The 23,981-nt window shown below is 50.4% G+C and overlaps 2 protein-coding genes and 1 pseudogene across 13 annotated transcripts in view; 1 reads left to right on the top strand and 2 right to left on the bottom strand.

Annotated features, from left to right (window-relative positions):
• LOC116824959 (zinc finger protein 707-like) overlaps positions 1-9,544 on the top strand; it is a 32,942-nt gene extending 23,398 nt beyond the window's left edge. For 3 of the 11 annotated variants that reach the window (XM_032780639.2, XM_075072037.1, XM_032780640.2), the window contains exons 2-5: positions 2,833-2,905; positions 4,330-4,456; positions 7,327-7,440; positions 7,808-9,544. In XM_032780639.2, coding sequence (XP_032636530.1) covers positions 2,882-2,905; positions 4,330-4,456; positions 7,327-7,440; positions 7,808-8,454 — 912 coding nt within the window. In that variant the 5' untranslated portion in view covers positions 2,833-2,881 and the 3' untranslated portion in view covers positions 8,455-9,544. The other 8 variants (XM_075072039.1, XM_075072038.1, XM_032780638.2 and 5 more) reach the window with 6 other exon arrangements.
• The window catches only part of LOC116824971 (uncharacterized), a 187,079-nt gene that overhangs the window by 129,850 nt on the left and 33,248 nt on the right, over positions 1-23,981 (bottom strand). The gene's annotated exons all lie outside the window — the stretch shown is intronic.
• On the bottom strand, positions 17,569-19,693 carry LOC116824963 (uncharacterized; annotated as a pseudogene).

Here is a 23,981-nt window from a genome sequence, read left to right as displayed (position 1 = left end):
TGGGGCCGGGCAGGAAAGTGACTCTGCACCACCGGCCCCTGGGAAGCTGCGCGATGGGAGAAATACCGGGGGGGAGGGAAGTCTTAGGGGTTCTGTGTTTTAAAGATCCCAGACAAGCCAAGAGGGGCCAGTTGCTCTCTGCAGCGCTGGGTAAATCTCCCCAGTATGCCAGTGCGGATAGGGGTGGGTTTGCTGTGTCAAACGTATCAGGTCTAAAGTGACTTGTATAAACATTTCCACACCAACCCTCTTCCCTGTAACTAGTGGGATAGATCCCTGGGAAGGCTCAGGGCCCTCCCTGTGCATTTGTCAGCTGCACAAAGTGAATCACACGAGCTCTAGATGTCTGTGGGACAAAAGGCTCCTGGGCATTCAGCTGCTGGAGAAGTATTTGTGCTTCCAAAATGTCTGTGTTTCTCTGAAGAGCCAAGGCAAGTGAGAGAGAGACAAGCTTTCAGGCTCACCAGAAGCTCTTCTTCAGGGCAGGGAATGAACTCTAGAGCATCACAGCTAAATACAAGGTGGAACGGATTGTTTCACGTAAGTAGTTAATACCTGTACAGATACACATGCGCTAAACAGTCTGCTCCATCTAGGGTGACAAGAGCTCCTGATTTTATAGGGACAGTTCCAATATTTGGGGCTTTGTCTGATATAGGTGCCTATTACCCCAACCCCCCGTCCCAATTTGTCACCCTTGCTATCTGGTCATCCTAGCTCCATCTTGTATTTAGCTGTGACACTCTGAGTAAGTTTTCCAGACCTGGAGCAGAGCTCTGGGTGAGCCCTGAAAGCTTGTCTCTCTCTCCAGCAGAAGTTGGTCTGTTAAAAGATATTCCCTCCCCCACCTTGTCTCTCTAGTATCCTGGGACCCACATGACTACAACATCACTGTTTCTTTAACTAGGTCTTTATTTGACGCTCTCATGACGTGTGATCTTTTTAAAAAAAATCTTTTTCTGGAAAGAGAGAGGGCTTTCAGATTTTATCCAAATGGGCCATAATGTGAGCCTGTCACCCTTCCCAACAGCATTTTATTAGCGTAAATAAATAGCGACAATAAGGCTTGATTAGAACTTTCTCAAACATGCCACTTGGCCAAATCTGGCTGCCGTCCGATGCAGAGCTATAGCTTAGACGAGCCATTTTGTTTTTAATTGTGACTTATAAAAGCAGAGGAAAGTGTATTTAGGAACTTAATCACTAGAAGAGATCTGGAATGTTTTGGGGGCACAGGAGTGTGGGCGGGTGCATATACATGTCAGTCTTATGTACTTTAAATTGCCTAAAAGATTGTACAGACAACTGTAGAACCAGTAGTCTTGTAACATGCGAGATCATAAATGAAATCGGATTGAATATTCTTAGCACCTCACCCTCATAATATCTTAGTGACTTGACTGAAAGCAGAAGGGATTTTGATTTTATTTATTTAGGAAAGTTGAAACAGTTTTCAAATCAGTTTAACCCCAAGCACTCCATCAGACAGACGTATTTTCCTCCCTGATTCAACAAAGATCTTCTCTACAATAAGAAGCTGGGGAAATTCCTGATATACCTGGACATCACCCAGCCAGCCCCAGTATACCTGGGCATCATTCAGCCAGCTGCCCAGCAAAAGCAGGAGAGAGGAGACGCACTGACACTTCTAGAGTTAAAAACAAGCAGATTTGGCTTGGGTTCTGATGTGGGGGGTGTGTGTGTACACGTAAGGAAGAGAGATCCCATCAGGCCTTGCCTGTGCACCTATAGAAGCACAATAGGGCAGTTGTTCTTACCTATATGGGATCAAATATTTAATAATGGACTCTTCAGTCTAGCAGAGAAAGATATAAGATGATCCAATGGCTGGAAGTTGAAGCTAGACAAATTTAGACTGGAAAGTAGGCGTATATTTTTAACAGTAAGAGTAATTAATCATTGGAACAACCATCGGTGATGGTGGATTCTCCATCACTGACCGTTTTTACATCCAGACTGGGTGTTTTATCTAAAAACTCTGCTCTGCTCTAGGAGTTATTTTGGAGGAAGTTCTCTGGCCTGCGTTACACAGGAGGTCAGACTAGATGATCCTTTCTGGCCTTGGAATTTATGAGTCTGATAAGAGGGACTGTTCATTGAAACATAACAAATTAAGGCCTCATACCTTGTGAAGCTAACTGAGACAGGTTTCCCTCTTTGCTCAAAAGAGAAGAGACTGATCTGATTTGAGAAATACGTGCCACAAAATTGCTACTGGATGAATGAGGACAACAGGAGGATGCAATATCTGTAAGATTTCCCTTTCACCCTTCAAAAGCTGCCTCCCCATCTGTCCTTTGCCTTCGTCCAAGGCTGGCAGTTTCTCCAGGCTAAAAAAGCAGAAATTGCAGCAAGCGCTCACAGGCCGGAATTCATGCCTTCCTTAGCGTGGTGTTTTGAAAGAGAAGCAAAAATCATGGGCATAATGGCAGCTCCATTCACTGCAGCACCCCTGGGCAGACTGACTTTCCTGGGGACAAGGAGAGAGGAAAAAGCAGTTCCTGCCTCTGCCTGCGCCCCCTGCCTGCTGAGGAAACATGGTGCCCTCAGGGGAATCCTCCAAAACAAGCAACTCCTTTGATTTGGCTCATTTCTAGCATTTGGTTCACAGACTCAGATACTGGGAGGTTTAAAGATGTCTCAGTCCTGGTAGGAGGGGGCAGGTCTGTGCTGTAACAAAGTGACTACGAACTTTCCCAGCATTGCAGAGTCAGAACCTCTGTGTGCAGGAGACAAACTTGGGGGGAGTCAAGGTGTGACGTGGGCTGAAACCCCCTCTAACGCCTCCCCAATCACCTCTCTCCCTGGCAGGCTGCAGAATAACATCCGTCCAGTCCAGCCACGTCATCCCAGAAGCAAAATGGCTTTAGCACAGCATTTTCAGGTAGGAGATTTCCAGGGAACTGCTGCAGGGTTTGTGCTGGACAGGGAGAAAGCAGGGCATACACAGGAGGCGGGAGTGGGAGGTGGGGATAGATTGTGACAAACCTGCTGGGACTCTAGAGAACAGGGGAAATTTCCCCATCTGTGGACCAAGAATAAAGCCACATGTGCAGGCACTGAAAAACGTATCTGACTCCTGCTAGCCACAGCCCTAAGCTTCCTAGCCAGAGGTTAATACAAAGAGGAAAGGGGGCAACCAGCCCTTTTTCCCATGATCAGCTGCTGGAATTCCTCCTGGGAAGCTGTCCATGGACCATACTTGTGGGCTCCATTTCCAGGATCTATCTTTTATCTAGTAGCCGCACAATGAGGTCTGAAGCAGTCTGCAAGGGGATCTCTGCTATCCGATCCCTTTTTGAACTTCCAGTTCTGGGGTATTTCCCCTACCCCCGCAATGAATAACTCCCATGCAGCTTCTGCTACTGCTCGGAGTTTCACAGGGGGCAGCAGCAACAGCAGAGAGTTTCTGATGCATTTCTCAAATGCCCCCAGAGCTCTGAAGGGCAGCCTGGAATTGGCCAGCAGAGCTTACTCCGGAGCTGCCTGTTGGCAGGCTGGGAAAAGCAGCGCAGCAGCATGTGTGGGCCCAGGCCGAATCATTTCTTATCTTCCAGACTGGTTGGGAAGAGCATTTGTTTTCATGATATCCTGGCTCTCTGAAGCCCTGTTGCACCGGTGAGAGCAGTGCCAGACATTCCCTTGTATGGCACGGGTGGCTTGTGTGGGTCTTCGAGCAAGGTTTTAATTCCATTCTCATATCAATCTCTTGCTACCATGTGTGTCTGTGTGGTGGGCCTGGTAAACTCCCATACCACATGCAGATCTCTGCTGCTTGAGCTAAAGTAACTCCATTAGCTTGTGAGGGCCGTAGCCTATTGCATTTTTGAGGGCCAGCTGCCAGAGGCGTGTATCTAATGTATTGGCCCAGCAGGTGGCAATTAGCAGGCACAAATAGAGATCTGATCTATTGGACCAGTAGCAGGCACAGACAGAAATTCAAATGATGCTAGTGAGTTTCTCAGGCTCTGCAGAACAGCTCTGAAATGAACGAAGGTCTCTTTAGCTTTCTACTGCTACAGGGAAGCTCTGAGCAGTGCAGAGGGGCCAAAGCCAGCTGTCTCACGGGCGGAAACACGGCAGCATCCGACCCCCCTTTGTAATCCTCATCTCAGCTGGACAGGCTGGGAACTTTGCTTCCCTCTGAAATCAGAGCTTTAATTCTGCAGCAGCACCTCTTGTTTGGCAGGGAAAGGGCTCTGCTCTCTGGGGCCAAGGGGGATTTTTCCAGCTCTACCTGTGACTGAGCTGATGGGATTCTGGCTGGGGCAGCAGGTTGTGAGCCGGGGACTCTTGTTGTTGATGCAGATGCCCATGACCTTTGAGGAGGTGGCTGTGTATTTCACCAAGGAGGAATGGGCGCTCTTGGACCTGGGTCAGCGAGCCCTCTACAGGGACGTCATGCAGGAGAACTATGAGAACGTGACCTCGCTGGGTAAGGATTCCTGTCTCCTAGGCATGTTGAAATTTGAACTGTGCATCGCCTGAATTGACCTTCGCTCACAGTTCTTCCCGGTCCCTTAGATTTCAGTGGGATCAGACCCATAGCTCCCTTTCTACCTGGACTTTACTTTCTCTAGGGCAGGACTGTGTTTGTCTGTGCAGTGCCTAGTACAAAAGGGCCCTGGACCTTGCGTGAGGTCTCTAGGTACTACAGCAATCCAAGTCATTAATACCAGAGGATTTAGCAGCTATAATTATGGTGCACACTAACTCCCTCTGACTCACCAGGTTCCCTACTTACTCCAGTGTGCTTGCCTGACCTCTGCTTACCCCGGAACTGCTGCATTCAGTGACACCGCTGCTCAGTACCAGGTTTACCATGGCACCAGTGGCGCTATGGCACCGAGCCCAGAGTTAGATGGGGCCCCGGCCAGCCTGGGCCAGGAAAGTTGCTCCTGCCCCTGCCCTGCCTCTTCTGACCCCTGCCCCCCCGCTTCTTCCCACCCCTTCCCCTCAGCAACATCTGGGGGGACTGCAGCAGGGGTTGGGCCTGCCCTGCACTCACTGGGTGGCAGGAAGCGGAGTGACCCAGACCCAGCCTGCTCTGCTCTGCTGGCTTCCAGCTCTGCTGGCTTCCAGCTACGCTGCCGGTGAGTGCTAGGGGGTTGTTCCCCCTTGCCACCCAGTCCCAAGCCTGGGAACCAGGGGAGCAGAGCAGGCTGGGTCTGGGTCGCTCCACTTATGGGACGGCAGGAAGTGAAGCGACCCAGCCCCAACCTGCTCTACTGGCTTGTGGGGGGGGGGTTTCCTCCCTACCCCCCAGGCCTGGGAAGGAGGTGGAGCAGTGGGGACGGGGCATGGGATGGGGAAGAGAAGGGGATGGGGGAAGCGGGGGCGAGGGGGAAGGAAGGAGTGGGATGGGAAGGAGATGGAGTGGTAGGGAAGAGGCATGGGATGGGAAAGAGAAGGGGGCAGAGGAAGCAGGGGCCCAGCATGTGCATCCCCTTGGCAGAAGCTGGGGCTCACCTGTGAAGCAGGCCCATCAAACCCTCACCCTGACAAGCCCCACTTCCCCTGCATCTGTACCACCCCGATGAGCCCACTCAGACACCCTCCCCACTGAGCCCCAACCACCTACACCTGGACCCTCACCCAAATGAACCCCACCTCTCCTGCACCCAGACACCCTTCTGCTGAGCTCCAACCACTTTCACTTGGTCCCCCCTGCAGACTCCCATTGCCCCTGCACCTGGAACCTCCCTGTGCATCCAGATCCCACACTGAGCTGCCTGCATCCAGACTGCCCCACACTGAACCTTCTCACCCCCATCTGGATCCCCCCACACTAAGTCCTTCTGCACTTGGATCCTGCCTCCAGGCTAAGCCTCCCTGCCCACATCTGGCATGCCTGTGGCAAAAGGGGCAGGGCCCCAGGGTGTTTCTGTGGCAGGCTTGGCCCTTGTGCTGTGTCAGGGTCAGGTTCAGCCTCACTGCCAAGTCCCTGCCCCAGGGGGCTGGGGAGGCAGCAGGGTATTCTCCCACCTCCATGCAGCCAGTGGCCTGTGCTTCCCAGTGCCATGATGGAGCTTCCACATTTATTTATTGTGTAAAAAATAAAAGAAAAAATAATTGCAGAATTTTAAAATACTATGCACAGAATTTGATGCAGAATTCGCTCAGGAATACGGAGCGCTGTACAGCTGTGATGGTGGGACTGTGAAGGGGGTGCTGGACAGTAGGGGATCTGTGGATGGGGGAGCTGGGCAGGGGGTATGGTGTGCAGGGTGCTGTCTAGTTGTGGTGGGAGGTCAGCGCGAGGGGTCTCTGGGCAGGGGGTGCTGGGCATAGAGATCTGTGGGGGAGTTCTCTGGACATGGGGGTGTCAGGCACAGGACTCTGTGGGGGAGGTTTCTGGGTGAGGGGGTGCTGGACATAAGGGGAGGGCATTGGGCATTGTGGAAGGGGCACGCTGGCAGGGTAGGGCTGAGCAGCCCTAGCAGTTGTGGGTTTGTAAACAGTGCCCTTGTGCTAGGCTGAGTGGGGCCACTCCCGCTGCACTGCATTGCCCCCAACTGACCCCCTGCTCTGCGGATCGCCCCCATCACATGCCCTGTTTCCCCAATGGAGGCCCACAAATATGTTTGGTGCTGGGCCTACAAAAAGCTAATCCGGCCCTGCTGCTGCTCCCTCCCACTCCTTATCGCACTGAATCCTGCTCGCTTGTGTGGACTGGTTCCAGCTTCCCTCTGACTCTCCTGGGACCCTCGTCCAAGAGAAGGCGATTGTGGGTGGAGTCTCTGCTCTCTGGGACACACAGCTGCCTTCTCTTGTCTTTTAGGAAGCTCTTTGAGGAGTCTGTTGCTGGCTTTGTTCACAGCAAATAGATAGTCTTGGGACCAGCCTATCAAAGAGACGCCACCCTCCCCGTGCCATAGAGCCATGATTGCAGGCCGTGAGGGAACCTTTGGTATAAGAAATGGGGCTGGCGGCCGGGCATGCTCCAGTAGAGCCCTGCACCCTTTCAGTTCGGGTCCCCCATTGATTGTTCATGGCTCAGAATAATTGCAGTAACCACTCATGGTTTGCAGTAGCCCCAAGGCTGTTATACGCTTCCCCAGCCCATATGGAGAAGGCTAGGTAGCAGTGGAGGGAGACCCTAGAGGGAATTCCAGGTTGGCAGGGTATCAAAAAGGAATCCCCTCTGAATATCTGACTATGTTCATTAGTAGTGTCCTGCAGCTTTGAAAAGATGGCTCTGGAATTATACTATTTTGGCTGGGCTAGAACATTACATTTCAAGCTTTGTTACCCAAATATGTAATTCACCCTCCTCCTAACAAGGTTAATTTTTTCCTGGAGCAGGATTTCTGATGTCCAGACCTGACTTGATCTGTCAGCTGGAACAAGGGGAAGAGACATGGGTCCCAGATCTCCAGGGCTCAGAGCAAAGGGGGATCCGGAGAGATGCCTGCACAGGTGAGGATTTGGTTCAACTGGCATGTAAATTGTCCATCGGTGAAGGAAACAGCTGGGATTCCCACGTAGGCCCTCTGAACTCCCCCAGTTTTGCCTCATTATCAACCAGATCAGGAGGGTAGCCAGCAAGTCCTCAGCTGTCATTCCCACCCATTCTAACTGGCACCTTGCAGTAGCTCTTTCCCCTGGAGCATTCACACGGGATATGGAAGTGGAGTCGGTTCACCCTTCCCTTATCGGGGGAAGGGTTTAGGGGGATTTGGAACCTAATATTTCAATTTCCCCATCAGCTATTTTGGTTTGTTTCTGAGTTTGTTTTCCCCCAGCATGGGGACTGACTCTAGTCTGGATTCTCTCCCTGTCCCAGCAGGTGACGAGATGTTGTGTAAGAACGAGGAGGAGACTCCTCAGCAAGAAGGGCCTGCGCAAGAGGAACAGTGCAGGACGGTATCAGAAGGATCCAGAGGAAATGTTCCTGCACAGGGAGAAGCTGGTGGGAGTCAGAATGGATCAAAGAGGCAGAAGGAGAAGGACTTAGGGAAGGGACAAAGTAAATCCACTTCCCATGAGGGTGGTTCCAGAGACAGCAACAAAACCACAGTCCAGCAGACCGGAGAGACGCAGAAATTATGCATAGACTGTGGGAAAATTTTTAGTTGTATCTCGCACCTCATTAGACACCAGAGAACCCACACAGGTGAGAGACCTTTTAAATGCCCCGACTGCGGGAAAGGCTTTGGTCGGAGCTCGCACCTGGTTGTACATGAGCGGATCCACACAGGAGAGAGACCATACAAGTGCGACGAATGTGAGAAAAGCTTCAATCAGAGCCCACACCTTATTAGACACCAGAAACTCCACCTGATGGAGAGACGCTGTAAATTACCTGCCTGGGGTAGAGTGAATACCGCATTTCCCAGTTCCTTGAGTATCCAGCTGCCTATTGCTGGGATCAGGGGGCAGTTGCAGGTGCCTCCAGGCTGCTCAGTGAATCTCTGGCTCTGCCTTCTGTAGCAAACCACAGGCAGAGGAAAAGAAGCCTCGATCAGTTTTTCCTCATTGCTGGGCTGCCAGGCCACTTGCCAGCCAGGTGGTGGTCAGGGAAAGAAGAACCCAACTCCCCTAGAGACTTATCTCTGTGGACTCAAATCCCTTTCCACAAACCAATTCCTTGAGCTAAGCCACCGTTCTCAGGGCAGAGATCTGTCTCTGCACCATCCTCTGGGACTTGGGCTGGGTCTTACCCACTTACTGGCGTACATGTGGGGTGGGTGCCCCAGAGACCCTTCCCTCGCAGAATTTTGGAGGAAACCAGAGAGATCAAATGTTCGGGGGACTAGGAGAGGAAGAATGGGCAGGGAACAGGTTGCTGGGAGTTTGAATCAGGTGATTGAATTAGCAGGTGATCAAGTGCTGAGACTGGATAACTGTGCACTGGTTGGCCAGAGCTCATTGCTGCAAAGAAGAACACCAGCTCGAAGGAAAGGAACAAGGTTTTGTGTGCCAGGATCGCGATTACTATCTGCAATAATCTTCCCACCCCATGAGCCACCAGCAGCTCTGAGATGAGCACTTAGGCCTTTCAGTTGGTCAGTGCAGAGTTGCAGCCCCAAAGCGTCGATTTCTGATGTTGGGTTAAAATGACCTCAGATCACCCTGGGCTAAAAGGGAAATTCAATTATTAGGGTGTGGGGGGGTTCCTCACTGGGAATCTTCGAGATAAATTAGAGACCAGTCATTTCCTATGTGAATTTGGGGTTTGCAACAAGCAGTGGGTGAGAGGGTGTTGGGAAAGGAATGTGTGGCTTATATTTATCTCTGGGATATTTAACAGTAATTATGCTGATTCTTTGGAATGTCTAAAATTAGAGTGACGACTAGTATGGGTCACTGACAGTCCAGATCTTTGTCCCTTCTGTGTGTGAGGGGTCCCGCTGTGATGCCACTCTGCTCACTGAGGAATGGGATTGATTCTTTGATGCCCATTGCTCATTTCAGGTGACATTTCACCCCTTCTGCACTAATTACTCCCTCTCCCAGAACACACTCTCTGTCGCACCTTTTTATTTCTATTTAGGTAAATAAAACCTGCACATATGGATGCTCTCTGGAATCCTCTTTGTGTTTTCTTTTCAGTGGGAGACCTTTCCACTCACACTGATTTGAGAGGGAGGCCTGGGCCACTGCGACATCGCCTCGGGGATGCACACACCGCTCCTCTCTGCCTTTCTACCTTATGTGCTGCTGGTGCTTGCCTGGGCATCTCAGCAGCCTGCCTTCCCTCCCAGCCCTGGGGCTTAAACGCTTCTCCTCCACTGCCTGCCTTGGTGGCTGCAGCCTCCTTCCTCTCCCCTATGTTTTCCCCCCACCTCAGATCCCAGCTCCTGGGCCTCTCCATTGAAGCCCTACCTGTACCTCTGCTGTCCTTTCTGCTTGGCCTGAGCCTACGTTGCATTGTGGTGCTGGAAGGAGCAAACAGCGCAGAGCCCAGCAGGTGGTTACCATAAAGATAACCCAGCAGGGAGCTGGACCTCTGGGGTCCCATGACTGTGCACTCTGCATGGACCTGTGCATGGGGACCACAGCTGGGACACAAGGCAGCAGCCCAGCCAGATGCCCCATTGCTGATACATTGCTGCATCCCAGCAATGGCCCTGGCTAGGAGCTGAGTCCTGGAGCAATTCAAGTGACTGGGGTTAATCTCTAAGGCCCTGAGTGGTTTGGGTCCTGCTCCTTCTTTCTCCACGTGTCATTGCGGCAGCTGAGACAAAGGAGCTCTTATCTACTGGGTGTACCCAGGAGGGGGACTCCCTGCAGGGCCATGCTCATTGCTGGAGGGCTCTGATTCTGGAATTTGCTTCTTGCAGCCCAACAGAGTCACTGTCCCTGACTTTTAGGTTCTGTACCAGGCCCGTGTGGTCTCCCCAGCGGCCGGGCAGCAAGGGTGTTGATGGGGCACTGATCAGCTCTGATGGGAGGTCATGCAGCACTCACAGAGAGTGAACAGTTTGTGCTTTTAAGTGGAACCCATGCAGCTGGGCTGACAGGATGGGCCCACGCTTACAGGAACCCAGGTACTTAGAAAGTCAATCTTCCCCTTTTAAGAGTCTGCATGTTTGAGCCTGGATCTCCTCTGCGAGACTTGCGCTGATGGGCATGTCAGCCTGGGATGCAGTCACTGGGGGCTAGATACCCACAGGGTCTTAGGTACTGAGACACTGGGCATCACTGCACTGAACTAGGTGCCTAGAAAATCACCGGGATGCACAAAGCTTGAGTTAGGTGCTCAGGGCTCCCCACAGAATGGAATTCACAAAAGCTGGCCTGCTAGTTGGCTCTCTGCCTTAGCTATGTAATGGGAGATGTCCAGGAGATGGGCGAGTCCTAAACTCACCCCCTCAGGGAGTTCAGCAGCCACATGCAGGCTGGAGGGAGGCAGCTGTCTATGCTAGGGCTTCTCAGCTTGTAAACCCACTTGTGGAGAAAGAAGCTGTCTTGTAACTTTCAGCCTGGTGGTTGGTTCACTTCTCGGGGATGTGGGAAACCCTCCTGTCTGGTGAGAAGGGATTTGAACAGGGATCTGCTATAGCTCAGGCGAGTGCTGTAATCACTGAGCTGTGGAGTAGTCAGGGGTGGGGGGCCCTCATTCTCCCATGCTGAAGCTGCTCCACTTTGGATAAATAATGAGTCATGGGCCAGAGAGTGCATGAGAATGGCTCTCTAGCGTAGGAGTTTAGAGCACTCATTTGCAATCCAGTCCCCCTGCTCCAATGACTCTTTCTTGAGTTCTCCGAAGTGGAATGGCTTCAACAGGAGAGATCGAGGGGGCGCCGCCTCAGAATAGCCCATCACCCAGTCGTCACGTCACTCAGCTGAAAGCGGGCTGTGCCCTGTTCAAATCCCTTCTCCTTACCAGATGGGGGGACTTGTATAGGGGGTCTCACATCCCAGATCTGTGCTCTACCTGCTGGAATCAAAAGTTATAAGGACGCTTTTTCCCCACACCCAGGGCATACCTCCGGGATCAGGGGCCCTCCCCCAGATGCGTCAGGTAGCAGAGCAACTATCTTCCCTTGGTTCATGCATTACTCTGGGGCTTAGCGGTCTAGAATGAGAACCAGTGTGCATGCCCAGAAGCAGAAACATAGGCAGTGAGGGGCCTTTTAAGGAAACAATGGTGGCAGCTGAGTGGGGATTTTGTGAAGTCTGGGCCATGTAATTTAAAGAGTTGGGTTTTTTTTAAATAGGCCTCTCCTTTCATGCCTGGTTGGCAGGAAACCGAAAAACCCAGCAGCTCTGCAGCCAAGTGCCGATTGAGACTTCTCTTCCTCTGCATGGGGTTTGATGAGCCTCTCGGTTTAGCAATCAGTTTACAGGGTCAGCTATTGCCATCTCCCGGGGCCAGACACTTGAGAGTTGAACATTACTGATATTTGCAGGGAATCAACTGCTCTATTGTTCCTTCCAGCCAGCCCTAGACAGGGCTGTGACACAATTTCTCTTTTGTGCATCTCCTTAGTGAGGGGTGAGCTGTCCCTAAAGCCTTTCCTGCAGTTGGGACATTTGTAGGGCTTCCCTCCTGTATGGAATCACCGATGGATAGTGAGGGTTGAGTTTGCCCAGAAGTTTTTCCCACACTTGGAGCAGATGAATGGTTTCTCTCCTGTGTGGGTTTTCTGGTGTATAGTGAGGGTCCTGCTAGTCTTGAAGCTGCTTTTGCACTCTCACCTGTGTGGATTCTCTCGTGGAAAGTGAGACTTGAGTGGACACCACAGCTTTTCCTGTAGTAAGGGCCCTGATGGGGTTTCTCCTGTGTGGATTCGGTTGGGTCTGAAGAGGGCTGACCTGCTGAAATTTTTCCCACATTCAACACATAAGATTTTCACCTTCCTCATCTGTGATGTTTGCTGTCACGCTGTGTGTCACCTTTTCCCTTAGGAGAGAACTGACCCCATCTGTTCCCTGACTCCTTTTTTTGCAACCTCTCTGACCTGCGCTGGCTCTCACAGACTTTGCCCTTCACCGGCTCAAGACTTTTGGAAACTTTCCCTTTGGATCTCTGTGATGTCACTAGAGAATTCTCCTCTTCATTCTCTGACTTGTCATCTGTTTGAATGAAAGAGACACTCCAGACATGTGACTGTCTGTGCTAGGGAGAAAAGAAACCTCAGAAAAGGGAAGAGTAAAAAGGGATTCTGAGGAAGCAAATTAGAAGAATTGTTTGGGAGACTAAAATATGAGAAGCTGAATCCTTCAAAGCTTTATCTCCAGAGAACAGGGAGGAACACGACCAATTTTGCTTCCACATCCCTAAGGGGAAAAGGAGGGAGCCATTGCCAGCTGTCAGTTAGGACGGGTGATAACCTATGAGTGACATCTGCCAGGAGGATACAATGGTGGCTGGGCACAATCCTGACCTGGGTGAGATGAGGCAAAACCAGGGGAGCTCACGGGAATCCCAGGATTTTCCTTTCCTAGGCCACAGTTTCAGAGATGGTCTAGCCAGTTCCTCCTCTGCACTCTACTGGGAGCTCCGGAGATCCAGGCCCCAGGCCCCTTCCCCTTGCTCCAGCCGGGTGAGCCCGTTAGGTTTGTGAACTGGAAATCCTGCACAGGTGAGAGCAGGGAGAACTACAGATCTGTAGACTATTTCTCACAAAGAACGTGCCAGCGGTTTTAACCCCAGCCCACTTAAAAGCCAGAAAAATCCCAGGGTCAGCTCCCCAGAGACTCGCATCCACAGGACACCCTGCTCCTGGGGGGTTTAACCTCCACTGGGAGCACACACAGCCAGATGCTCAGTATCAAAGGGGTTCCTAAGGCTCACGGAAGGTAAGTCCATCACTGTCCATATCCCAGAAAGGGGAGATTCTGGCCACAGGGGAAGCCACTCCTTACCACCAGAGAGAGGCGCAGCAGCAGAGAGAGTCATAGGGAAGCTGAGACCAGTGAGTGTGAGCTAGTGGGGTTCAGCACAATCAGGAAGTGGGGCATGGGCAGCAGGTAATGGAGGCTGGAGAAGGCTAAGCCTCCCCAAACCTCCTCTAATGCTCCTCGCTGCAGCCAGGTCGCGGCTGGGCTCAGCGCTGCTCTGGATAGCCCGGGCTCACGGCTTGAGGCTCCTCCAGACTGCTCTGGGCGCCAGCAGGCCGGCCAGGGTTTGGGGCTGGATGGCGAGATGGGAGCGGAAGAGGCTGAGCGAGGCAGGGCCTCGGGCAGAAGGGGCAGGGCAGGGCCTCGTGCAGAAGGGGCAGGGCTTCAGACACAAGGCTAGCCTCCCCAAACGGGGGGCGCACATGCTGCCCTGAACTGGGATGTCACCCAATGCAGCAGTCTGGGGGCATCCGATGTCCACAACATACATTAGGGGAATTAGGATCTCTAGGGAGTCAAGTGCAGCGAGAGGGAATATGCGCTAGACGGCTGGGGAAGGAGGAAAATGACTGACATTTTAAACTCTGGTAGCACCCAGAAACTGCAAAGGGGACTGGGGCTCCCTTGCGCTGGGAGGATACAAGCATAGAAAAGAGACACACAGTCCCTGCCCTGAAGAGCTTCCAAGCCAGGACTGAATGAATGAGCGTAATGAACAGCAGTAGAGAGAGGGAGTCCAGAGAAGAGGAACAAGGATAAGAACTGGTAGTGACACAGATGAACAATGTGCAGAGACCGAGTGCACCAAATCAAATGACAGGATTAGCGTGTTTCCAGCGACCTCTCTGCGCATTTCTGGCTTTCATTTCTATTATGTTTAAACAGGTGTAATGTAAAATAAACCAACCAACTCTCTACCTGTTTCTTTTTAAAATCAACTTATTTCTATCACTTTACAGTTGAGAGGGACGTCTCGGATGAATTCCTCTGGAAAAGGAGCATGGGAGAAATGAAAATCAGGCCATGTGTCCTCAGAAGGGATTGGCTGAAAGACATAAGGATAAAATGAACTGGAACAAGGATATTGAGCAGCATTGGCCCCTGGTTAAGGAGGGCACCTTGATGAGGTGAAACCCATGAGCCTTCCAGTGACCATAACAGCTGTGCAAGTGAGATTTGTAAGTCCGGATAGGGCTACCCAAGCCGGAGCAGCCAAGGGGTAGGGAGCAGATGAAAAGCAGCACACTGCTCCTCCAGGTTGGGGGTAGAGCGACAGTGAGCACAGACCCCACTGGGGGAGCAGCAGCTGCTCAGCCAGGTTCCCAGATCACATGGAGGCAGCAGCAGCATCTGACCCACGAAGCTCAATTCCCAGTATGCTTAGCGGAGGGAGAAAGAGAAAACAGCCTCCTTACCTTAGCACTCACCAGAGCCCTCTGGTGGCAGCGCTAATGAAACTCCTTCCCTACGCTCCCCACTGGGGACAGACACATGGCAAAGAAAGGATCTAGCCTTCTCCCAAGCTAGAGCAAGACTAGCATGACAGTGCCACAGACAAAGGAGAGCCCTGCAGCTCAGCACCACCAGATGCTTTCAGTATGGGGGCACTTTCCATCTGTCCTGGATATCCTTTTAATGTGCCCTTCTCCAGCTCCTTTGGTCTCCTCTTTCCACGATCAGCCGCTTTATATGAAGAGGACAGACGGCAATGTTTGCTGGAATCCCCCTGTAGGGAGGAAGGCCCTGAAAAAGCAAGTTCGACAACGTGGTAATTAACACACGAGAGTCCGATGAGAAGCCCCAGTCCCCTCTCCTCCACAGTGAAGCACGGACTGAGTCTTGGCCTGCGTCAGCATAGCTATAGTGGGTCAGGGGTGTGAGAAAAAACACACCCTTGACCAGTGTAGCTATGCTGAACAGACAGACATTTAGGATCAGCTTTTTATTACCATCTATCAGACAGCACAAATTCAGGAGAGTAAAGCACCCACATGGCTTGGTATAGATGCCATCTCCATCCACAGCCTTGCAAGGAATCAACCACACTCCAGCCCATGGGCTGTATCACCTTGCACTGAAGCAGCAGCCTGCTGTGACCAGACGGGAGCTTGGCTCCACCATTCCAGTGCAGAAGTTGACAGAGCTAACTAGGTAAAGAGTTTGTGAATGAGCCAAGCAAAATGTCAACATTCATGCTAAAGAACTGTAATGATTACACATATTAATTGCCTTTCCAAATTGTTTCCCCAGGGAAATGTTTTTTGTACACACACAGATTCACCTACACCACATCTCTATTTTCCTATAGTCACGTTTCTCACACTAAGACTCAGCTAAATACCACTTGTGGCAAACCCCCCATTTAAAAAGGGAATGGTTTTAAAGATGCTTTCTAACTGCTTTTTAAACTACCCAGCTAGGCAGAATCATGGGTAATGTATTAATTCACCTTCAGTTCACTGTGCTCTGGGTATGTTTCTGTGGGTAGGTCTACACTACGGGATTATTCCAATCTTACAGAAACCAATATTTGGAAACACTGTATAAAGTTGAGTGCATGCAGCCACACTAAGCACATTAATTCAGCGGTGTGCATCCATGTACTGAGGCTAGCATCGATTTCCGGAGCGTTGCACTGTCGGTAGCTATCCCATTGTTCCCGCAGTCTCCCCTGCTGTGGAATTCTGGGTTGAGATCCCAGTGCCTGATGAGGCAAAAAACATTGTCGCTGGTGGTTCTGGGTACAGCCTCGCCCCTCCCTCTGTGAAAGCAACGGCAGACAACCATTTCGCGCCTTTTTTCCTGGGTGAACTGTGCAGACGCCATAGCACGGCGAGCATGGAGCGTGCTCAGCTCAAGACAGCAGTCATGGACGTTGTAAACACCTCGCACATTCTCGTGCAGTCTATGCTGAACCAGGACCTGCAAAACCAGGTGAGGAGGAGGCGGCTATGGCACTGTGGCAACAAGAGTGATAAGGACATGGACACAGAATTCTCTCAAATCGTGGGCTCCAGCACTTTGGAGGTAACTACTGAACTTCGATTTTGGGCCCGGGGAAACAAGCACAGATTGGTGGGACTGCATAGTGTTGGGGGTGTGGGACGATTCTCAGTGGCTGAAAAACTTTCGCATTTGTAAGGGCACTTTCATGGAACTTTATGACTTGCTTTCCCCTGCCCTGAAACGCCAGAATAGCAAGATGAAAGCAGCCCTCACAGTTGAGAAGCGAGTGGCGATAGCCCTCTGGAAGCTTGCAACGCCAGACAGCTACTGGTCAGTCGAGAATCAATTTGGAGTGGGCAAATCTACTGTGGGGGCTGCTGTGATGCAAGTAGCCAAAGCAATCACTAAGCTGCTGCTACGCAATGGTATGTGACTCTGGGATGTGCAGGTCATTCGTGGATGGCTTTGCTGACGGGATTCCCTGAACTTCGAGTGGGTGATAGATGGAACCAATTCTCTGTCTTGGCACTGGGCAGACCAGAAACTAGTACAAATACTGCAAATGGGATGACTTTCAATAGGTGCTACAAAAACGCTGGTGAGAGATCACAGGACATTACCAACATCTGGTGGATTGGCCGGGAAGGGTCATGACGCTCGCACTTCCAGTGAAACAACTACTCTGCTATTGAACGCCCGTGCAGCAAGGGAATTACTTTCCCAGACCAGAAAATAGGCAGTTGGGGATGGTTGCAATGCCAGTACTTTATCTGGGGACCCAGAATACCCCCTTGATCCGATGGCTCATGAGCTACTATCATCAAGGCAGTGGCATAGTTTAAGGAGCGTTCAACTACAGGCTGAGGCAAGTGCAGAATCCTGGGTTGGTTAGAATGTGCATTTGGAGATTTCAAGACGGACATAGGCGCCAATGTACTGACTCGCTCAGACTCACGCCAACCAATTACCCCATTTTATTGTGCTTGCTGTGTGCTCCACATATCTCTTGTGAGAGTAAGGGGAGACCTTTCACCTGGCGGATGGGAGGGCTGAGGCAAACTCACTTGGTCACCATGATTATGCGCAGCTCAGACCGGTTCGTGATGTGGATTGAAGAGCACACCAGGAAGCGGTGCGCATCAGAGAAGCTTTGAAAACCAGTTTCATCATGGACCAGGGTTCAGTTTGACTGTTGTGTTTGTTTCTCCTTGATGAAAACCCGCTCCCCTGGTTGACTCATTCCCTGTAAGCAACCCACCCTCCCCCTTCGATCACAGCTTGCTTTCGAAGGAAATAAAGTCACTATCATTTAAAAATCATGTATTCTTTATTAATTCATTATAAAAAGAGGGAGAGAACTGACAAGGTAGCCCGGGTGGGGTTTGGGAGGAGGATAGGAGAGAAGGAAAAGGCCACTAAAAAATTTCAAAATAATGACAGCCTTTTGGTTGGGCTGTCCACTGGGGTGGAGTGGGCGGGTGCACGGAGTCTCCCGCCACACTAGTGCAGCGAGTTCTCCAGTCTCAGTGCTCTCACCATCATTCACTGATTCGATGTCATTGGGTTCTAGGTACCTTGGGTGAAACTCGGTACCCCAAGACAAGTCATCTGGGGTCAAAAGGGGGTTCTAATGTTTAAACTAGGGATGTAACCTGTGTGACACAGATGCCACTCACTGAGAAGCTATTAGCTTGCACTAATGCAGGTTTCACCTGGGAAATAATATACATACATGTATACACATTTTTATATACATAGCAGGTTAAATCCGGAGCCTGGACATGAATTGTCCAGTTCCATTGGATGTTACAGATTTCCAGCCTGTGCTATGGTGCTGTAATGATACATTACAGATCTGCCTGCTCTTGTTGCAGTGAGAGCCACAGGTAAATCATATGCTAATCTGTGGTATTTCCCCTTCTCCATTTACAGATTTGCTGTCTCTCACACTCTGGTTCTGGAAACACAGGTGACAGTAGGAATGGTGTCACATCTCACATCCTCTCCATATAGCATCAGCCTGGCACTTCCTTTAGGTGTAGTGTTAGTGCAGCTCCTCAGTTTCCCTAGTCAAGAATATCTAGTCTCTGGCCCTAGTGAATTATATACTTCAAGTCCCATCTCACCTAATGTCCCACATCCTGCCAAGCCAGAGAAAAAGGGTGTGGAATGAGCATGGGAAATTTAAGAAATTTTGAGACAAAAAAAATCCCAGTTCCCTCCCCACAAACCCCAAACAACTGACTCACCAGCTCCCAAACTTCTTTTTCTTCCTCCGCATTTCCCGTTCACCCTTGCCTGTGCCTCTCCCACACATGAATCTCCACACCACCAATTATTTATAACTGAATTTGTTTGAAAAGCCCTAGAGGAAGGACCAGGACCTGTGCCTATCTCTTGTGGATTTTCTGATGCCTGATAAGGTGCAAACTCCGACTAAACCCTTTCCCACAGTCGGGGCACTAATAGGCTCTCTCTAGCGTGTGGGCTCGTTGATGCCTGAGGAGTTCGGAACTGTGGCTATAGCTTTTCCAGCAGTCCACACATTTGTAGGGTTTCTGTTCCAGGTGCTGTTTCTAATGTTTAACGAGTTTGGAGCTGGTGGCGAAGCATTCCCCACATTTGAGACAACGGAAAGGTTTCTCTGTCACATGTGTTCCCTGATGTCTGATGAGCTTGGAGCTCATGCTGAAGCTTTTCCCACATTCACCACATCTGTAGGGTCTCTCGCCCATGTGGGATCTCTGGTGTTTGATCAGGTCTGAGCTCATGCCAAAGCTTTTCCCACAGTCAGCGCATTTATAGGGTCTCTCTCCCGTGTGGAGTCTGTGATGTGTAATCAGGGCTGAGCTCCGAGTGAACTTCTTCCTGCAGTCGGGGCAGTCATAGGATTTTCTTTCAATATGAACTCTTTAGTGCCTAATCAGGTGTAAGCTCAGACAGAAGCTTTTCCCACAATCAGGGCATCTATAGGGTTTTTTTCCCGTGTGGATCCTCTGATGCCTGATAAGGTTTGAGCTCAGGTTGAAGCTCTTCCCACGGTTGGGGCATTTATAGGGCCTATCTCCTGTGTGTGTCCTCTGGTGAGGAATGAGGTACGAGCTGCAGCTGAAGCTTTTCCCACACTGAGGGCATTTGTAGGGTCTCTCTCCTGTATGCAATCTCTGGTGTATAATGAGGTCAGAAGTGCGACCGAAGTTTTTTCCCCACAGTCGGGGCAGCTGTAGGGTTTCTCTCCAGTATGGATCCTGCGGTGTCTCATGAAGTTTGAGTAGCAACTGCAGCTCTCCCCACAGTCAGCACAGACAGAGGTTTTCTCCCCTGTATGGATTCTCTGATGTTCAGTGAAGTGGCAGCTCCATTGGAAGCTTTTCCCACAGTCAGGGCATTTATAAGGGTGATTCTCCTGGGCTTCTCCCAGCTCAGGACTCATGGAAACACCACCTTCATCTCTTCCTGATACTGTCCGCTGTGGTTCCACTCGCTCAGGATCTTCCTGCTGAGGATTCTCCTCCTCGTTCTTAAGTCACTGTCCCATCACCTGCTGGGACAGAGAATCCAGACATGAGTCCTCCCCTGTGCCGGGGGACAGAGAACATCAGAAAGAGAAATGGAAAAGAGAAGTGCATTTAGTCCTGTCTTGAGTGCAAGGGACTGGACTTGATGACCGATTGAGTCCCCTTCCAGTTCTGCAATTCTATGATTGTAAGAGTCCATGAAACAAACAAAACTAAAACTGGATGATAAGATCAGTAAGCGGCAAGTGACTTCCACAAACCCTTTCCCAGAGAAGTGAGATGAGGGGACCCATTCTGCCTCCACATCCCATCGGGACACTCAGTGGGGAGGGAGCTACTGCTGGGTGTTGGTTGGGATGGGTGGGAGGACGGGAGCGCCATCTGCCATGGGGGTATGACATCTGCTGGGGACAATCCTGACTGAACCATGAAAAGGGGGAGCTCACAGGGACATTAGACATTGGGAGTGGGTTTAACTTTCTCTCTTACCTGCCTCAGGGCCTCTCGTGGTCTCCTTTTCTGAAGAATCCTCAGAGTCCAGGACATAGGGCTCTTCCTCTTGGTCCATGTGGCAGATGGAGTACGGTTTGGGGATTCTGCTCATCAGAAGGAAACGGGTGAGATCAGGACAGGCTACGTCTCCATTCAGAATTTCCCACAAGAGAGCATCCCATAATGTCACACCCAGCCCCTTTCTCTGCAGGGAGGACATCTGATCCTCACAGATGGGGAGCATGTTCACGAGACCCTGTGGGAAAGCCTAGTGCCTGCAGGGAGACATGCCGTGTGTCTCCTGGGGTAAACTCATGGATCCCCAGACACGGGGAATTGATGACTTAGGCAGAGAGCAGATAATAAGCTGCTTGTCACAATACAGTAAGGGGCCAGTGACCCCAGGGATGGAATCAGGGGCACCAGAGTGTGGGGGGGCATGGCCCTCCCACTTTTTACTGGGAGTGTGAGGAGGGGGAGGGTGTAGAGAAGAGCAAGCGGGGAACAGTGTCTTGGAGGGAAGGGGCATTGCAGAAGCAGGATTTCAGGAGAAAAGGCGGTGTGAGGGTGGGGCCTTCGGGGGATGGAAGGTGGGAGCAGGGCCACAGTTCAGGCACTGGTGGGCCCTCCACTTTTAGGAAGCTTCCACCGCCCCAGATGGAACCAGCCTCAGACAGGGGACATAGGTAGACACTCTCTTTTGAAACCCTGGGGATGCCCAGATTAACACTGAGTCCTGAGCTTCCATCCCAGTGGGATGAGGTGTGGAGGTGACCCTCTCTCTCACAAAGGGCCTAGCACCTGCAAGTGCTGATTATCTCAGATATCTAAGGAGCAAGGGCTGAAGGATCCTGGAGCTGAAGCTGACCTGCAGAGACCACCCAGATCCTAACACCCAAGGGGACAGGGATACTCACTCTGCGAGGTCACAGCCTCCTAATTCTCCTGCATGATATCCCTGAAGAGGGCTCTCTAATAGGGTCCAGCAGAGCCCTCTGCCTCTCGGTGAAATACACAGCCACCTCCTCGAAGGTCACCAGTCCCTGAAACAGCCAGAATCCCCCTCTCAGAACCTGCTGCCCCAGTCACAATCTCACCAGCTCAGTCACAGACTACATTATGCTTTTCAATGGCACTTTTCCATCCTGTGACCCCTGGGATAGACTGACCTCCCAGTAATCCCTCTCCCTTCCCACTCAGACCTATTCCTTTCTCCCTGTTGTTATTCCATTGCCGGTGCCCAGTCAGGTATCTATCACTGTCGAAAACACTCTACACTAACAAATGAATTCAGGGTTGTCTTGAGTTCCCAGTGCTATTGGTTTTCTGGCCTCCTTCCTCAAGAGCTGGGTAGCCACAGAGAGAAATATTTTTTTACTTCATAACATTAGAAGTATCCAGAAGGATCCCATAGGAGACTGTCCTAAGTCCAATATTATTCAATATTTTCATTAACAACTTGGCTAATGGCGTGGAGACTATGTTTATAAAAACTGCAGATGAAACCAAGCTGGGAGGGGTTGAAAGCACTTTGGAGGCCAGGATTAGAATTCAAAATGACCTCAATAAATTGCAGAATTGGTGTGAAATCAACAAGATGAAACTGAATAAAGAGAAGTGCAACATATTACTCTGAGGAAGGACAAAACAAATGAACAAATACCAAAGGGGGAATACCTGGCCAGGCATTAGTACTACAAAAAAGCGTCTGGGAGCTATAGTGGATCTCAAGCTGAACAGGATGCAACGATGTGAAGCCGTTGTGAAAAAGACTAATATTATTCTTGGGTGAATGAACAGGAGTATCATATGTAAGACACAGGAGATAACTGTTCCACTCTCCTAAGCACCTGTGAGGCCTCAGCTGGAGTACTGTGCCCAGTTTTTAGCGTCACACTCTAAAAAAGACTTGGACAAATTGAAAAGAGACCAGAGGAGACCAATACAAATGATAAAACGTTTAGAAAACCTGATCTATGAGGAAAGGTTAAATAACCTGGGCATGCTTAGACATGAGAAAAGAAGACAAGGGGCACCTGATAACAGTCTTCAAATATGTTAAGCGTTGTTATAAAAAGGACAGTGATCAGTTGTTGTCCATGTTTACTGAAGGTAGGACAAGAAGTAATGGTCTTAATCTGCAGCAAGGGAGATTGAGATTAGATAGTAAGAAAACCTTGCTAAATTATAAGGATAGTTAAGTTCATTCATCTGATGAAGTGGGTATTCACCCACAAAAGCTCATGCTCCAAAACGTCTGTTAGTCTATAAGGTGCCACAGGATTCTCTGCTGCTTGTTCTGAATGAGGTTATCTGGTGAGTTTGTGGAATCCCCATCACTGGCGATTTTTAAGAACAGGTTGGATAAACACTTGTCAGGAATGGTAAATGTATACTTGAGCCTGCATCAACACAGGGGGCTGGAGTAGATGACCTCTCAAGATCCCTTCCAGCCCTATATTTCTTTGATTCTATGAATAATCATTTATTTCTTAGGAGTGGTAAGAGAATCTATCCATTCTGAAGTGGTGATCTTTAGTGATATTCAGTGTGATGAAGCAAAGAAACTTCCAGTCAGCACAGCAAGGGTTAAAGAAAACCTTTGGGCCCAGCTAGCCCTACCCTGCTATACCTGAAACCAATGCTAGGCCTGGAGGGGGGATAAAAGAAGGGAGCTTGGCTCAGTTCAGGGCTGACTGGGGAAGAGAGAGGAGCTAGTTGTCTCCCTGCCTGCTGCTTCCCCATGAGCAAAAGATGTCTGTGCTGAACTTTGTAGTGAGGCAGCACCTGGGCAACAGTGAAGAGATGGAGCAGTGGCTCCTCAACCAAGGGAGGCTGTGGAGGAATCCCCAGCATGGGAAGTAACTGGCTGAATAAACCCCAGAGACATTGTATGGCTCAACCTCACCAGCTTGTGGCTGTCCTGCCTGAAGGAGTCTGTGACCACAGCAAGGATCTGTCTGCACCCCAGAGGGAATCCTGTGGAAAGCAAGCTGCCAGGTAGATTGGACTAGAGGGGCCATGCCCCAAATGGAATGGACTGGTAGTAAGTAGCCCAGGACAGTAGCTTCTCCCTGCCAGGAGTGACACCAACCCCACTGTTCAGGCTTTGACATACAGGGCCCTGGGCTGGGACCTGGTGGGGATGGAGGGCCTTGGTGCCCCTATCCTCCACCCAGCCTTAAAGGCTGAGGCTATTCAGCCAGCAGAGGACTGAGATATAGTGGATATAGCGTACTTAGATTTTCAAGGTCCCTCACCAAATGCTCTTAAGCAAACTAAGCTGTCATGGGATAAGAGGGAAGGTTCTCACATGGACTGGTAACTGGTTAGAAGACAAGAAACAAAGGGTAGGAATAAATGGTCAGTTTTCAAAATGGAGAGCAGTAAATAGTGGAATCCCCCAGGGGTTTGTACTGGGTCCAGTCCTATTTAACATATTCATAAATGATCTGGAAAAAGGGGTAAACAGTGAGGTGGCAAAATTTGCTGATCATACAAAACTACTCAAGATAGTTAAGTCCCAGGCAGACTGCGAAGAGCTACAAAAGGATCTCTCAGAACTGGGTGACTGGGCAACAAAATGGCAGATAAAATTCAATGTTGATATATGCAAAGTAGTGCACATTGGAAACATTATCGCAACTATACATATAAAATGAGGGGAGTTAAGTTAACTGTTACCACTCAAGAGAGAGATCTTGGAATCAC

Source organism: Chelonoidis abingdonii, chromosome 13 (genome assembly GCF_003597395.2).
Source record: "Chelonoidis abingdonii isolate Lonesome George chromosome 13, CheloAbing_2.0, whole genome shotgun sequence".
NCBI lineage: Eukaryota > Metazoa > Chordata > Testudines > Testudinidae > Chelonoidis > Chelonoidis abingdonii.
The sequence above is the reverse complement of the archived record's forward strand: the minus strand, read 5'-3'. Positions and strand labels throughout refer to the sequence as shown.